General features: G+C 36.1%; 1 protein-coding gene across 1 annotated transcript in view; it reads left to right on the plus strand.

Moving 5' to 3' along the window:
- The window catches only part of MTNR1A (melatonin receptor 1A), a 271,401-nt gene extending 268,891 nt beyond the window's left edge, over positions 1–2,510 (plus strand). The window contains exon 2 of the mRNA XM_063458090.1: positions 1,289–2,510. Within this exon, the coding sequence (XP_063314160.1) occupies positions 1,289–2,157 (869 nt within the window). The 3' untranslated portion in view covers positions 2,158–2,510. The remainder of the gene's footprint in view (positions 1–1,288) is intronic.
- Positions 2,511–17,948: the final 15,438 nt, after the last annotated feature.

Consider the following 17,948-nt stretch of genomic DNA (forward strand, 5'->3'; position numbering starts at 1 on the left):
TGACAGGGTGAATTATGTTAAAAGTCTTGAAGAATTGCACTGGTCAGCTAGAGGCAGTAGGCATAAGTACTTGAAAATCTGGGATGCCTGGATAAAATCTGGGATGCATACTGGTCTTCGGACCACTGTTGAACACTCAACAATGGTTGGTAACTGACTCCATATATGTTAGACGTTAGGGGACATAGCTGTTGGCCCATAGATTCACATGCAAATAGCGCTCCCTGTGCCTGCTCTGTGGTTTTTAATGATCCTCCAAAGCCAGTACACAGCTGTTCCATTATTGGCAGTGTCCAGTCCATCTAGTAAGGTCATGTGCTTCATTGACAGCCTATAACATAACATATTCAATATTGGGCCAAACAGATTAGTGCAGTGCTATACCTTAGCTTCACCCCAATGTGTTGCTACAATATGTTACTGCACCAGAGGTTACTGTTACTGTAAGAGTATGACCTCCATGGGTTACTGTGTGCCCCTAACTGCTTTGTGGCCAAAGCAGATGTTTATGTTTTTGTTTATTCTATAGATTTTGCTAACTCACATTATTATTCTGTAATTCGATAATCTCATTGAATGTACTCACACGTTCCATGCATTGATGAATGTATTAACCCACATATGCTTTCACTTTGTGATGTTCTGCTGAAACATGTTGACTTCATCCTGTATGATGTACCGCATTCTTGGCTTTGTATATGTGTATTGTGCATTTCTTGTTTGACGTCAACAAAAAAACGAATTAAACAATTAAAAAAAAAAGAATAAATACAATAAAAACTTGTTTGCAAGCTTTTGCAGTCAGATTTTGGTTATATAAATTGATGTTAGCTGCCAATCATATACATTAAAATTTATATAAAATACATTTCATCAAATGGAGAAAATGATAACTTTATTGAAGTTTTTCATTGTACAGATTGTGTTAAGATCTCTTAGAAACAATCCAAATTTTCAAATGAAAAATAAAATGTTGCAAAGAATATAATGTGTAGATGTGGTTAGATTTCTTGATTTCTTGAAACAAGTGGCTAGATTTATTTAAACAAAATCAAAACAATGTTTAAGCCCACAACAGGGCCTTGTCTGGACCGAAACGTTGTTTCAGTTTTGCTCCAATATATCTGCCCACTGGATTGAACTTGATTGCCTGGATCATCATTACTTTTTTGCAAATCCCATTGTGAGGACTGGCCAACCTCAGACCCGGTTGCAAAATATATCACTGGAGTACATTAATAAATAAAAATATTTTTCTAACATATTTTTTTTTTTTTTTTTTTAACAGGAAACTTATTTGTCGTAAGTCTCGCCATTGCAGATTTGGTGGTGGCCATCTATCCATATCCCTTGGTGCTGACATCAATATTTCACAAAGGATGGAATTTAGGGTACCTCCACTGCCAGATTAGTGGATTTCTGATGGGGATAAGCGTCATCGGATCAATATTTAACATTGCTGGAGTTGCAATCAATCGCTACTGTTACATATGTCACAGCCTCAAATACGACAAGTTGTACAGTGACAAAAATTCCTTATTTTATGTGATACTAATCTGGGTGCTAACCTTCATTGCCATTTTGCCAAACCTCTTTGTTGGATCATTACAGTATGATGCCAGGATATACTCATGTACATTTTCACAATCTGTAAGCTCAGCCTACACCATAGCGGTGGTGTTTTTCCATTTTATACTACCAATAACTATAGTAACTTTTTGCTATTTACGTATATGGATTTTGGTAATTCAGGTGAGACGTAGAGTAAAACCAGATAACAAACCTAAATTGAAACCTCATGATTTCAGGAACTTTGTCACAATGTTTGTAGTTTTTGTATTGTTTGCAGTCTGTTGGGCACCTTTGAACTTCATAGGTCTTGCTGTTGCTGTTAATCCAGACACAATCTTACCTAGAATTCCAGAATGGTTGTTTGTTGGCAGTTATTACATGGCATATTTCAACAGTTGCCTTAATGCTATTATTTATGGACTCTTGAACCAAAATTTCAGGAGAGAGTACAAGAGGATAATTATTTCTCTTTGTACAGCAAAGTTGTTCTTTCAAGAAAGTTCTAACGATGGGGCAGAGAAGAATAAGAGCAAGCCCTCACCAATGCTGACAAATAACAATCAGGTAAAGGTGGATTCGGTTTAAAAATAGCTGAGATTTCAGAAATTCCAGAATACCAGTCTAAGTAGAAAATATGTATGTGCGTACAGATATGTTCACACACACATTAGTATATACAGTATTTAATGTAAATATAATGTGTGTCTATATACATACACGACAGCAAACCCCATTATTGTACCCAATGACATACTAAAGGACTCAAAATGCCACCATATGTGCTGAATCATCTCCTGAATTGGAGAGTCCTCAGCACTAATCAATAAGACAAATTAACTTGTTTAATGTATTTCATTAAATGTATAATAATTTAAAATGACAGATTCTAAGTATATACAAAATCTCCAACCAATCAGGTGACAGAAGCCTGTCAGTCATATTACTGTAACTCATTATTTAATAAGTAAAAACTCAAAAAGCATATATACGTATTATCTTCTGCATTGTGTAATATAACTTCAAAACTAAAACACAGGTTCAACAATTAACCAATGTTGGATCATAATCTAAATTGATAATATATGATCAATAATCTGACACTACCCTTTTTTGCTAACTTCTTAGATTTATTTTTAATTACTACCATTTTTACCTTGACATTATGCATCTCTCTGTCTAAGAAGTACACTGTTATTGCCAACAAGAACAAAATCAGAGTTATTTATTAACTACTTTGAGTTGTGATGACGAGTTGTCAAATAGCTAAAAGGGCAAAAAATCTGCAACTCTACTATTTTTTCAGTCTTATAAAATGTTACCTTAATCCCTAGAATGGTTGTATATTAGTACATTGCAGATTTCTACAGTTGCCTTAATGCTATTATTTATGGACTCTTTAATAACATTAAAAAGAGAGCACCAAAGGATTTTTATGTTTTTTCATGTCTGTATGAATATGTGAATATACAGTTTTTATGGATACATCATTTGAGTATATATTATTTAAACACAAAACATGTTGCATTTGTCACTGATACTAATTAATCCATAGCATTAGCTAAATGTGCCGAGAGTCCATAGTATTAACTGAATGTGCCAAGTTTTCTTCTGTGTTTCATTAAAAATACATAAATAAACTACATTAGGGGACGATTTTAGGTATATTTATACACTTACATCCATATAATTATCAATCTTGCAATTTCTATGGATGAGTTTTAGTCACAAAATCAAAGTCGACCCATGAGTTGCAAACACAAAAACTCTTGATATCCAACTGCGATAATCTGAATTAAGTTCAGCAAGGTACCTCAACAATTTGTGTTTTTCTGAACTGACTTCCCCTAAAGGTTCAAAGTTTTAGATATATGTTGAAAACTTTAAATAAAACAATGCATTTTATTTTTCTTTAGAGTTGAACTCCATGATTGAGGAATAGTGAAGACACTCGATCTCAACTTTCAGTCTCAACACATTTTTTTTTTAAAAATTCAGGGAAATAGGGAAACTGGAATGTGTATAGTGACCATTAGTCAAGTGTTCTTGATGTTAGAATCACTTGTCTTCATCAGCCTACATTTTAATAGTATGATAAGAGTCTTAAATATCAAAGTTTGGAGAAGAAGATCATTACAGAGGGATTATGTGTATTCACATACCTGAATGAGGAAAATAATAGAGGAAACTCAATAAAGAGCTAAAAGAAGAATTTAGATTGATAACAGATTTACTAAAATACTGGTTCTGGATAATGTTGAAAATAGTGCCATTTTTCTACATTTCTAAGAATCATTTTTATTCAGGGCCTGCTCATTTTGTGCAGGATTGCATTTGGAATGTTTTTGCTGTTTTTTTCCTACCTGGACTTTTTAGACTTTTTAACACAGTATTTCTCATTTTTTTAAATACCTAGAATCTACTAAATAAGCATTACCATTATATTTACCCTAACAATGATTTGCTTGCTAAAGACAATTCTCCAGGATGGCATAGGCATTGAAAAAAAGTACAGAATCCACGAAGCAGTGGCAGGAGTTCAAACTTTATCCCGTCTACAGCCACTGGATGCACATGTGCTCATTATATATTCAATGTAGTATTTATAACATTCATTTAATCAATGTTTACCTGGGACCCTGGAAAATCTTGCAGACGGAGGAGGCACCGAAGATAGGTGGACTTCAATCTCCAACTTGTGTTGTCCCACTAAAATCTGTTTGGTAGTAGGGTATGTTAAACAGCGATGTGTGCCTAAACACACAAACTATAATCAGCTACTTCAAACCAATAGAATGTATTGTTATATGCTGGTATTACACAAAAAAGCCATGATTATTCTAAGAAAAATGTACAGCCAAAGTCTTATGGATTTAATAATTCTCCAATCAGTAGTACATTTAATACATGAAATATAACATTTTTGACAAGAACAAAGTAAACAAACATTTACATTTATTGTTGTTACGTATTTTTTTTCATATTACCATGTAATAATTTTAGTAAAAAGAATATACAAAAATAGCGTACAGGCTCAAAGTGGCAATGTTATATAAATTTATGTGTATCAAATGATTGTTGAAATTTAATTTACATAGACTTTTTTTTTCACAGAGGCCTAACCACTGCTTGTACATTTTACAAAGACTTTGCACTTTATATGCCTGGGTATATTTTATCTAGATACTTGAACATTGAAATAATATATTGGCAGCTATGGTATGCAGTAACAGGACATCACTGTTAACATTCTGTAGGTGCCTACAAGACTTTTATAAACGTCTTAAAACTGTTTTGAAATATTAAGGATGCATGCCAATACATTGCCAAGGACAATGATGATATTATTTGTTTACATTTAACACTCAGAAACACTGTACCTGATCTTTTTGTGTTTGTTTGTTTGTTTGTTGGTTTGTTTGAAACTGTAAGCGGGGAGAGATCAGGTCTTTGTTGTGTATTTTAATCTTAAATGCTACAGGGATGTGTAGTGCACCCATGAGACACGTAATAAGTTAAACTGTCTTCTTCTATCTGTGTGGTGTAAATTGCTTCTGTAATTATGAAATATAAAAAAATATTTCTAAATCAGTGTTAAATTCATTGTTTTAGTCTGAATAATTTTTTTTTGCCTTATTAAAAAAACTTTAAAGTTATATATGTTTTAAATTACCATGTATATCAATAACTGCAGCTAGGTTTTGCCTCTGTAAATCAATAATTTGCCTTTATGAACCCATACATTATTTGGGATAACATATGTGCAAGCCTTGATTATGGAAAATTATGTATACAGAAAATAAACACCTATAGGGTATTTACGTTGCTTCTAAAATATTTCAAGTTTAAAATTAACTCTTATTTGTTTTACTGTATCTGAAAATGTTCATATGCAATAAATGGATACATCATATTGTGTGCCCAGGTACTGTTGCAAATCCTTATATAATTTGGTTTCTTCAACATACTTGATAACGTAATATGAACAGCTACTTGACACGGACGCATGACATGCCATCTCAAACAAATGATGACAATGAAGACTCTGTTCTACGAAATGCTTATGAGAAGCAATAGTGTGACTATCACACTTCATAAATGGTAAGTTATGAATCAGTCAAAATAGGCACCACTGAACCATACATTTCTTTAAGAACAACTCACTACTCAAGATAAAGTAATCTATAAATAATGCCCTTTGCAGAATATATATGTAATACATTCTAAGCCTCAAGATAGGGCTAAAGAGACTGCATTAGGTCTGATAAGCTTTAAGAGATACCATTGATCCACAAATAGAAACTGATATTGCTTTTAAACATACCCTTGTCATTGTAGTTAAAAGCCAATCCATACAACCAATCAGTAAAATGACATCAAAGAGGAGAGCTAGTAATGGAACAGAGGGACCGTATGGTATAGTTTCTGTCATTAAAGCCTTCATTCATAATGTTAAACACTAATGTGTAATCTGTTCACATACAAATATATGAACATTTTTACTTTGCTCTTATGCAGTTTTGTTCCCATGACTTCTCAAATGCCTCAAAATGCTCCACTTTTTGGAAATAAGAGCCTTCTCTGTCTGTTTGAATAAGAAGTGCACTGATGTTCAATAGAAACATAGAAATGAAAGATATTATTCAATGAACCGTTGAGTTTCAGAACGGGAACATTCTCTTGTCATCCATTTTCCTATTCTTAATCTCTGCAGCAACAACTGTGTCCCGCTCAGCATGCAAGAATAGCTGGTATAATATGTGTTACTCTTAATAATGTAATTTTGCTTTTTGATTTTTAATAACACAGACAAGACAAGCATGTTGCAATGTAGCACAGTTTGAGTTTGTTAAGCATATAGCCCACACACATAAAACATATGCATAGCTCATGTTAGAGAGGATTCAAATTAGAACACTCTGCAGGGAGTAATCAAGAGAAAAGGAATATTCAAAATACTGGTGTATGGGCCTTCAAGCCAGCAACTATAGTTAACTCCGGCATTGTTGCTATGGCCAGTCTATAAATGAATTGTAAAATGGCATCTCATCTTGTACAATTAAAAATTAAAAGTAGTCAAATTAAAGAAATACATGCATATTGACCTTTTAATTTCATGGTTTTTAGTCAGTGTGTTGTAAGCAGATTATTCACCCACCATAGCTCAGAGTTCAGAGAATAAACCTCAAAGTAGGACTGCATGTTTATGTGAATAGGAAAGGATATATCAGCAGGACAAGTAATTATCTGCTTCAATTGCAATGCAGGCCATGCAGAAACACAAACAGCCCTATAGAATGCTTTAAATTACATCATCACTTTTACTTTGCGGTTTCTATAGCAAATGTTATGGGGATAAATAAAAACATCACATTCGTATGGATTCTAGGTACACACAAGGCAGTATGTCAAGGCAATGTAGCCTGTTTGCAAATGGATAATAAAAAAAAACAGAATATCTACAAATGTATGTTTGCTGTTATTCTCATTTACATCTTCTTATTACATTAAAGAGACTGATTTTTCTTTTTAACCCCTTAAGGACACAGCTTCAGAAGCTTGTCTTTCACTTAATGACACAAGCATTTTTTGCATTTTTTGCTGTTTGCGTTCAACTGCAATTTGCATTTTCCTAATTTATTCCACCGACGCATATTATATAACGTTTTTTAAAGGACAGAAAGGGCTTTAATTTGATGTAAGCATTATTTACATAAATGCTTATTTATTATTAAAAAATACAGAAAAATGCAAAAAACAGTTTTTACAGTTTTTGTAATAATAATGTGTGCACAGTTAGTGCAGGTTAAGGAAAGTAATTAAAAATAAATTAATTTAGTTGTTCTGATTTGCAGAATATATAATGTGTCTGGGATTTTAAGTTTTTTTTGGTAGTTACAGGTCACAAAGCACAAGGAGTAAAATAAACTTTTAATGTGGAGCAATTTTAGAATTTGGTATGTTTGTCTTGTAAGCTTAATAGCCATAAAAGAAAACAAAATTGGCACACAAAAGTATATATTTATATAAAGTAGACACCACAGGCTATTTACCTAAGGTTGTTTTGACACTTTCTACGTAGCCATTTTACTGCCAACCTCTGCTAAATATTGGAGTAAAATTGTGTTTTTTGGGGGTTTTCGCACACAAACTTATAACAAAGAACTTCTCATGTGTATTTTGTAAAGTTGGTGTGTGCTATTCCTGTACAAAGTTTTATTATGTGTTCAGTTACTTCTTACACTTACACATTCTTTACATACGGATTGCATTTTTGCTGGGCATTTTGTATATTTCATATGTGCCACTAAGTTCAAACCCCCAAATTATGCTCAGCTGAGTCTTCTGAGTAAAAGGACACCCCCATTGTATGTCTATGGCACTATTTCGTGAAGTTACAGTGCCATACAGGAGACCTGTCCTTTTCAGTATTCACAGTAGAATTTTGAGAGACGGATTTAATGAGCCTATGCTTCCATTTGGGGTATTATAACAGTTTGACTGTTCAAAAAAACCCCACAAAGGCCTACCATTTGTAAAGGTAGACACTACAGGGTATATCATAAGGTGCATATTGTGCCTTAGCATGCCCCCATTTTTTCACCAATATATGCCAAAGTATGTGGTAAAAAATAATTTGGGGCATTTTTTTACATACGGATTGCATTTTTGCTGGGCATTTTGTATATTTCATATGTGCCACTAAGTTCAAAACTTCCAAATTATGCTCAGCTAAGTCTTCTGAGTAAAAAGACATCACAATGAATGTCTTTGGCACTATTTTGTGAAGCTACAGTGCCATATTGGAGACCAAGCCATATCAGTTTTTACAGAACTTTGAATTTTGACGCTGGGCCTATGTGCAATTTCCAAGCATCTTCGCAGGTTTTAAGTTCAAACTACCCCACAAAGGCCTACCATTTCTTAAAGTAGACACCCCAGGGTATTTCAAAAGGCATATTTTGAATCTTAGCATGGGATAATTTTTCCGCTAGCTTGTACCAGGTGTAGTGGTAATAAGCGTTTTTCTGCCTTTTTGACACACAAAGTGAGTTTGCACAGTATATTTTGCAAACCTTATGTGTGCTACGACTGTATAATACTTCATATGTTGCTCAGCTATGTCAGCTGAATACAAAAATACCCCCGTATGTACCTTTGCCAGGTATATGTGGACATCGGAGGGGCACATTTGGGACATAGTCATTCCAGTTTTTTTCAAACTTTAAATTTTTACGCTGTGTCCATTTCCCATTTTAGAGTATTTTACCAGGCTATATAATTCAAACTACCCCACAAAGGCATACCATTTCTTAAAGAAGACATCCCAGGGTATTTCAAAAGGCATATTTTGAACCTTAGCATGGTATCATTTTTCCGCTAGCTTGTACCAGGTGTAGTGGTAATATGCGTTTTTTCTGCCTTTTTGACACACAAAGTGAGTTTGCATAGTATATTTTGCAAACCTTATGTGTACCACCACTCTATAATACTTTATATGTTGCTCAGCTATGTCGGCTGAGTACAAAAATACCCCTGTATGTACCTTTGCCAGGTATATGTGGGACATCGGAGGGGTACATTTGGGACACAGCCATTCAATTTTTTTTTCAAACTTTACATTGTTACGCTGTGCCCATGTCCCATTTTAGAGTATTTTACCAGGCTATATAATCCAAATGCCCCATAAAGCCATACCATTTCTTAAAGAAGACATCCCAGGGTATTTCAAAAGGCATATTTTGAACCTTAGCGTGGGATCATTTTTCCGCTAGCTTGTACCAGGTGTATTGGTAATAAGCGTTTTTTCTGCCTTTTTGACACACAAAGTGAGTTTGCACAGTATATTTTGCAAACCTTATGTGTACCACCACTCTATAATACTTTATATGTTGCTCAGCTATGTCGGCTGAGTAGAAAAATACCCCCGTATGTACCTTTGCCAGATATATGTGGACATCGGAGGGGCACATTTGGGACACAGCCATTCCATTTTTTTTCAAACTTTACATTTTTACGCTGTGCCCATGTCCCATTTTAGAGTATTTTACCAGGCTATATAATCCAAATACCCCATAAAGTCATACCATTTCTTAAAGAAGACATTCCAGGGTATTTCAAAAGGCATATTTTGAACCTTAGCGTGGGATCATTTTTCCGCTAGCTTGTACCAGGTGTAGTGGTAATGAGCGTTATTAAATGTATTTTTTAACTTTTTAAAACTTTTTTTACTTTTTAAAACTATTTTTTAAACTTGTGTTTTGCTTATTAATTTTTTTAAGTTTCCTAAACTTTTGTAAAACTTTTATTTACAGATTTAACATTTATCTAAGCTTTTTTTTTTACCGTTAACCCCTAACTAGCAGTAAGCAGCACTAACAGTAAATTCTCCATTTTCCCATAACTCCCACCCACCCCAGCTAGCAAAATATTTCATTATACAATATTTAAATTAGTTAATTAAATAAATGTAACCCCTGAGGGTTAAAAAATTAAATAAAAGTTAATCGTCAGGGGTTAAAAAAAAATTAGATCACAGTATAATACTGTGATCTGTATTTTGATCACTGTAGGCAGTGATCGACTGGCAGGGAAGGGGGTTAATTTTTATTTGGACTGGGTAAAGGGTTTATTTTTGTAATTTTTTACTTAAACGTTATTACAACTTTTTTTAAACTTAATTTTGTAACTTTTTAAAGCTTATTTTAAAACTTTTTTTAACATTAACCCCTAGTTAGGCTAACACTAAATCCCCCAATTCCCCACTAACTTCCACCCTCCCCAGCTAGCTAAATTTATAATTTTAAAATATTTAAATTAATTAATAAAATAAATTTAACCCCTGAGGGTTAATTCTTTTTTTTAACCCTCAGGGGTTAAATTTATAAAAAAAAGAAAAAAATCAGATCATATTAAAATGTAATCCCTGCCAATTGATCACTGTAGTCAGTGATCAATTGGCAGGGAAGGGTTCATTTTTTATTAAAATGGGTAAAGGGGGGTGGGATTTTAATTTTACTTTATTTTTTTTACACTAGGGGGCAGGATCAGCACTGATCCGTCTCCCTGCACTTCACACTGAACCCGGAAGTGCAGGGAGGCAGAAGGTAAGTATACAGAGCATATGTGCTCACTCTGACATGCTGTCAGAGTGGGCACATGTGCTGGGGAAGCACTATCGGGTGCTACCGGTCTGCCTCTAATACAAATGCAGACCGGAGCACCATTAACCCCACGATCACCGTGATTGCGGCGATCTGGGGGTTAATTTTACCGCGTGACGGACGAGGTCCGTCACCCGTCGTTAAGGGTATCCCCAGGATGACGGACCTCGTTCGTCACCCGTCCTGAAGGAGTTAAACTGAACTCATATTTAAGCCTTTCATGGACATTGTCAAGTACCTGAGTTGCATTCACTCTAAAATTCAATTTTTTTGAGACAGTCCTGAACAGTTAACTAACATAAATACATATACCATTGATAATTCCAGGTCAAAAATGAAAATTAGTCAAATCTAAATATACAATTGTAGGTAAACTACTTTTGTTATAGTTCATATGTAAACATGCACTGAAAATATACAAAATATGGAAACACAAAGTAAATACCCAATATTAAACAAGTTTTAGAAGATGACACAAAGCTCATGTATAAATAGAGAATAGATCACACACACACACCAATTTTAATGCCTATATTCTTTATTGCAAATGTATTTATATTATTACAAAATAAATTACAATCTGAAAACAAGAACAAAGTGCTGACTAACGTACACATCATCTATCTGGTGGGTTGGCTTGATCAGCTACTGGAAATTCTTGATCATATACCCAATGGTAAACCACGTTTTGGGTTGTAGGGGTTATGGTGTCAGGCATTCATAGGTGCACCCCATTGTAAGTGGTCATCCATTTTAGAATGGTTAATTGCTTACCTTGGGTCTGTTGGGTCCCACTCTTTGCAGCCAGGAGAGCCAGAGCCAGTCAAGCCATAAGACTTGCTTTTCCCACAGAAATCACACATTTGCAGTGATTTCTGTGGAAAAAGCAAGCCATATGGCTTGACTGGCGTGCAGATATATGTTTAACATTGTATTCACTATCCACTGACTTCAGGTGGAAGGGGTTTTCAATCCCAATTTTTCCCCAACAAAACTTTCTTGGTTCGAAAGTAACGCCAAGCCTCAATAGCAAGCCAGTAACCAACCTCATGCTGATGAGTTGCATTAACAATGAAACAGCTGTCCATGAGTGGTTTACTGGCTTTGCATCTCTTCCTGAATTGTGTTTCAAAGCTGTTGTACATAGCAAACACAGATTCAAAGGAATCCATGTTTAAAATGGGATAATGAGGCAAACATGATTTTTTGTTGAACTAGTTTGCACATGCCCACCTAGAATCCATTGTATTAGTAACATCACTGCAAATTTGTGATTTCTGTGGGAAAAGCAAGTCTTATGGCTTGACCAGTGCGCAGATATATGGTTAACATTGTATTGACTATATATATATATATCATGGAACCCACCCAAAAAAATGTTTGCACCATAGCACAAATCTTTTTCTTAGCAGAGTGTAATATTTAGTTTGTTTGGTGTATATATATATAAATGATGAGAAGAGCACTCCAGAGGACTTGTTTAGTAAATTTTTATCAGTGTTGAACAAAATCATATATATATATATATTCCCTGGTCCCAGCACTCAATGTTCCCGGTCTTTTTGTGCTCCGGTGCAAAATCTCCAACCAAAGTAGATAGTCCTAATAGAAAGCACTCTGGAGTCTTGTAAAATCAATATTAACTGCTGCTTTATTAAGCAAGTACAGTGATATACAAACTAGTCGACGTTTCAGGCTATGCAGACTTTTTTCAAGACAATTTATAATGTGAACTCGTTATATACACAGAAGAAACATCTGATTGGAGGATGAGGAAAATGGAAACGAGATTGTGTGACGTCAGTAGTGATGTTGTGTGAGGTCATTTGCATGTGTGATCAGGTTAACCCTGTCAAGGTGAGAAAAAGAGCCAAGGATATATGTACAATATATACATGTTGGAGAGAAAAATAGGTAGCAAGAGGTGAGCGGGCAACAGCTCAATTAGCCTGCCCTTCGGTGGGTCCCCGCTCAGATCTCAAGCTGGTTTTAACTCAACTTGTGCCATTACAGAGAGAACATCTCTGAAGCATGTCAGACTGGTCCCACCCATACGGGCAGTCCAGATCCGAAATGCCAGCAAGTTCCCTCTGCACGAGAGATACATGTTATATATAACATATATATATGTTATATATAACATATATACATTATATATATAATGTATACATGTTATTTACAAGAGAACAAATCTTTGAGAATAAACAAAGGAAGAGGGCTATGGTATACATATATGTGATAATCTATTTACGGTGTCTGTATCTAACAGTAATACCACTAACTAATGTGTTCATATTAGTACTGTTGGTACAATGTATCAGAGTGCAACGTTGATACAACAAAAGAAAAAAGTTTCTGTGAATACTCAAGGGACAAGCACATATATAATAGATAGCTCTCTAATGGGATAACAAGGGAACAAAAGGACCCACAAGTTATATATTCTGAGGATACAGTGTATAGCCCCACTATGATACAAAAAATTGTTATAAATATAAGACAGGGTGGTCATATGTACACAGCTTCATCTTCTTTGTATTGCTTTTTTACAAAGAAGATGAAGCTGTGTACACCAAACTAAATATTACACTCTGCTAAGAAAAAAAAATTGTGCTATGCTGCAAACATTTTTGGGGGGATTCCATGATGTTGGTACACTATGTCAAAGCGTTTCATGGGAAAAATTAATTGAGAACGCCTGAAATAGAGAATAGATCATATTTACACACTAACGTTAATAACATCACACACAAAGAAGATTTTAATGCCTATATTCTATATTGTCAATGTACCAATATGTTAGCTTTAACCAGTCTTAGACTGCCAGTCCCTTTTACAACCCTAACATATGTTACTGCTTGCTGATTGGTAATGTAATCAGATTAAGGTAATTGTACCGGACACCATACAATATCAGATCCCATAGGATAAGATTGTGAAAAGCATAGTTTCTGCTATTAATTGCTCCTAGATTACTGCAATCGTTATCATTCTCCATTAAATATATCATTTATTTCAGTTGTACAAATTGATGCTGGGCCATATCATAGTTAGAATTTTGCAATGCACTTTCACTTCTGCACGCTGCATACTATCCTTCTGTGTGAGCTCATTCTTGATACCAAACTGTGTTCTAATAATTTGGTGCACATGACTCAAATACCAGCAATAACCTTACCAAGTGTTTATTCTGAGATAACCTACACTAGCTGCCAATCCTCTCTACAGCCCCATGTTTTATATGGTAAGGGCTCTATTTCAATGTTGGCATGAGGTGTAAAACCAATTTAAGATCTCGCATGGTCAGATACTAAGTATATTTTTCTTTACTCAAGAAAGATGCTGCACATTTTTTATCTTTTTTTTCCCCCTTCTTTCCTCTACCTGCTTGTCCCTTCGTTTATTTACTCTTCCCTGTAGGTATAATCCAATTCATATTGTGATAAGATCTGTAAGCCAGATGGCTCTTATATCAGTGTGTTTCCATAAATATACCCATGTTTCTGTTGTATAGATGCCTCCAAAAATAGACAAATACATATTTGCAGCATGCTGTTGCCTATATAAGTTCCTATAACTATATGTGAGCTATCCGTCACTATGTATTCATTTGCAGCAGTTGGAAACCTTCTTGAAATTTACTAAATGAACAATTGACTGAATTGTCAGGTCCCAGCTCAAAATGGATACATCAAAGTATGTGAATATATAAAGTATAGTGTAATACTAGGTCATAACGTTTTTTAATTCTTCTGAAAGGACTGGAACTGAGCACACAATTTTATGGTTATTATACTTAATTTAATGCCTGCAAAATATTTACTAAAATAAGTAGAGAGAAAAAAAAAAGACTGTAAGCATGTCTTTTCCTTATTCCCAGTATTCTGTAAGGCTGTTTGTTTACTCTCTCCCCTGTTTCTATGAACTATTGGGATTCAGAGAATTGTGGTAATTGTGGTGTAGAGCAAATTTATCATTTTCTTTACATAGTTATAGTTGTATTGGCTGAAAAAGTTCAGCCTTTCTCATATATGTTTTTGCTGTTCATTGAGAAAAAGGCAAATAAACAGTGTGAAGTGCTTTCCAATTTGCAACAACTAGGACAAAATAAATTATTGACCCCTGAATGACAGTCAAATCTCCCATTGGTTAAAGAAGCTTTATTCCACACAATTAAATTTATATCCCTGAATATTGTGTTTTTGAAAGAATTCATTTAGTTGCTATTTAAACTTCTGTACAGACTCTGATAAAACCACCCATTTAGACAGATAATTCTACATCCCTATTGTTCATACAGTAAAGAACACTTCCCTATGCCTTAGACTAAAACTCCTTTCTTCCAATCTAAATGGGTGACCTTGTGTACTATGCAGGCCTGGATTGGCCATTGGGCATATCTGGCAAATGCCTGGTGGGCCGCGATGGCTATGGGCCGAGGCCAGCAGGGGAGGTCACAGGATCTCCTTGGCGGGTCCATGAAGGGCCCGCGCTATCCGAGCGCCAGCCCTGCTGTGTGTCTTCATGGGCCGGTGAGGAGATCAAAGATCTCTCTCTCCGTCCCACTAGCACTAACAAGCGGCCGCCAGCTGGGGAAGGAGACAGGTGAGGACCCAGAGCTCTATCTTGCAGCTCCTCCGGGTTCCTCTCGCGACATCCAGAGCATTGCTGCAGGCACCACTAGGACCAGGGATTGCAGCACAGTCTCCCCTCCCAGGCTAAATGTAAGAAAGTATGGTGATCCAATGCTGTTGTTTTTTCTTGTGTTTAAAAAAAAAAATATATATATATATACATTTATATTCTGCCTCCCCCTAACACACAATCCCTCCAAACATATTCACACACAGCACCCTCACACACACTGCACTCTCACACACACATTAAACTCTCACACACAGCATCCTCACTCAAACACACAGCACTCACACACACAGCACTCTCAGTGCACCCCTCAATCACATACTACACCCTCACTCATATATACAGCACCCTCACACACACAGCACACACACACACACACAGCTCCCTGTGCACACACAATACACACAGTACCCTCACACACACTACACTCTCACTCACACATAGCACCCACGCACTGCACCCCTCACTCACACACACTGCACCCTCATTCACACACACTGCACCCTAACTCACACACTGCATCCCTCACACACAGCACCCTCATACACACAGCATTCACACACCTCAAACCCCTCACACATACATACAGCACCCCCCAACACACTGCCTCACTCACTCACACACACACACACACACACACACAATACTTCCATACATTTACACACTCACTACACCTTCACACACACACACACACACACACTGCACCCTTAAACAAATTGCATTCACGACACACTGGGTCCCTTACCCAACTCTGGATCATTTACGCACATACCCTTACTAGCTTCCTATATACACTCTGAATCCTCTACACACACACACACTCATTAGATCTCCTATACACACTCCTATAAATACTTTTTATGATCAAATCTGAGAAAAAAAAGGGTTAGAAACATTTTAGGTTGGTTGTGTTCTCTTTGGTTATCACCTTCTCATTTTTTTATCCTTCCTCAGTCCTGACTGCATTAGTGCACTATAATTAACACAAAGAGAACTGAGAATCTGAAGTGTAAAATCTGATTCACGAGATGTCAGTACAATCATTGCAAGCGGTAAGACCATTTAAAACATCACTTCTATTGTATCATTTGTTTTCATATGGTCCTCATCTCTTATTTTTATTATGCCACCTCTCTTTCTTTGTTTGTTAAGTGCTCGTTACCTGTAGCTTTTAGGTCAGAGTTAGGATTGTATTTTTGTGTTTGCAATAGAAGTAGGAGGTGTAGATTGCATGCTTGGTATAGCATTGTGGATGACAGATACTGATGTATTTGTGTGTAATGTTGACCACTCTGTCCAACAAATGGCTAAATAACCACAACAATAAATGAAGAGACATCGTAGTCACAGAAGTTTGATGAACTCTCCTCATGTGATCTTAGTCTTCATTGGACTTCATCTGAAAGGTTTGAAGTGAACATTGGTGGTGTACTGTGATGGTCCTGGCATCAGAACCACAGGGGAGTTTCCTGGTTTCTACCTCTGCCCTGTGGCTCTTCTATTCATTTCTCTCCTTCCTATCTCACCCTCAATTATCTTTTACCATGTCTTCCCCATACTTGGGGGTTTCCTGATATTTATTCCGTTTCTCTCTCATATCCTATCTCCTACATGGGAAATCACTCTTATATGTGTCATAATTTCCCCTTGTTCATTTCTGAATATCTTGCTAGATAAAGATTGACAAACATATTTTGCTTATATATACACGTTATAAAAAAGGACACTTGTAATAACTGACTTTGAATGCAGAAGTTTGCAGAAAAGGTAATTTCACATAATATTTATATTTATTGTAAATCCCTAAATATATTGTGTAATTTGTCATGTTTTCATACCTACAGGTGAGTGGTTTAACAGGTCTGCAGATGGCTCAAATGATCTCTGTCTACTGCCTTTAGGATAGGAGTGATATTGGCGCCCACAAGAATGACATCCTTGATTGGTATACATCCTAAACAAAAGTTACCAGTTTAATGCTTATTGTTGTAACGTTAGACATTCCATTTTCTGAATATATAAATTTATCATATACAGTTACGATTCTTAGTATAAACCATCGAGATAATGAAAAATCTAATAAATAACCATCAGCATGTCAATTGCAATCTTAAAAACACCAGAAGTTTTTCAAAATAAAAAAAAGAAATGAGAGAGAAAAATAATACTAAAAAAGGCTTGTTTTGGGGGGCGGGGCCTGACAGCCAACATGGCAGGACGTGCTCTATGAGAGCTCCAGCAAAAACGGGCAGAAACTTGGCAATCCCGGCTACATTAACGATGCCAGCACCACACGGGATCCATAAACAGGTTCAGGACCTTACCAGGAACAGAATGACACCCGACTTGCACCGCTTCACACTGCGAGCACAAGCTCCGACCATGCGGCCTAATATGGAGCGGAGCCTGAGGCCTGGGGGAGGCGGCCGATCCCTCGGCTTAGGACCTGCTCCCAAGCGCAACCTAACGGCTGCCCCGTTGCCCCCCCCTGGACCGGTGGGGGATATCCCGGTCCTCACAGGGGTCGATTACCCCCCTACACAGCTCCAAAAAGCGACGAAGCATGAGGCT

Source organism: Pelobates fuscus, chromosome 6 (genome assembly GCF_036172605.1).
Source record: "Pelobates fuscus isolate aPelFus1 chromosome 6, aPelFus1.pri, whole genome shotgun sequence".
NCBI lineage: Eukaryota > Metazoa > Chordata > Amphibia > Anura > Pelobatidae > Pelobates > Pelobates fuscus.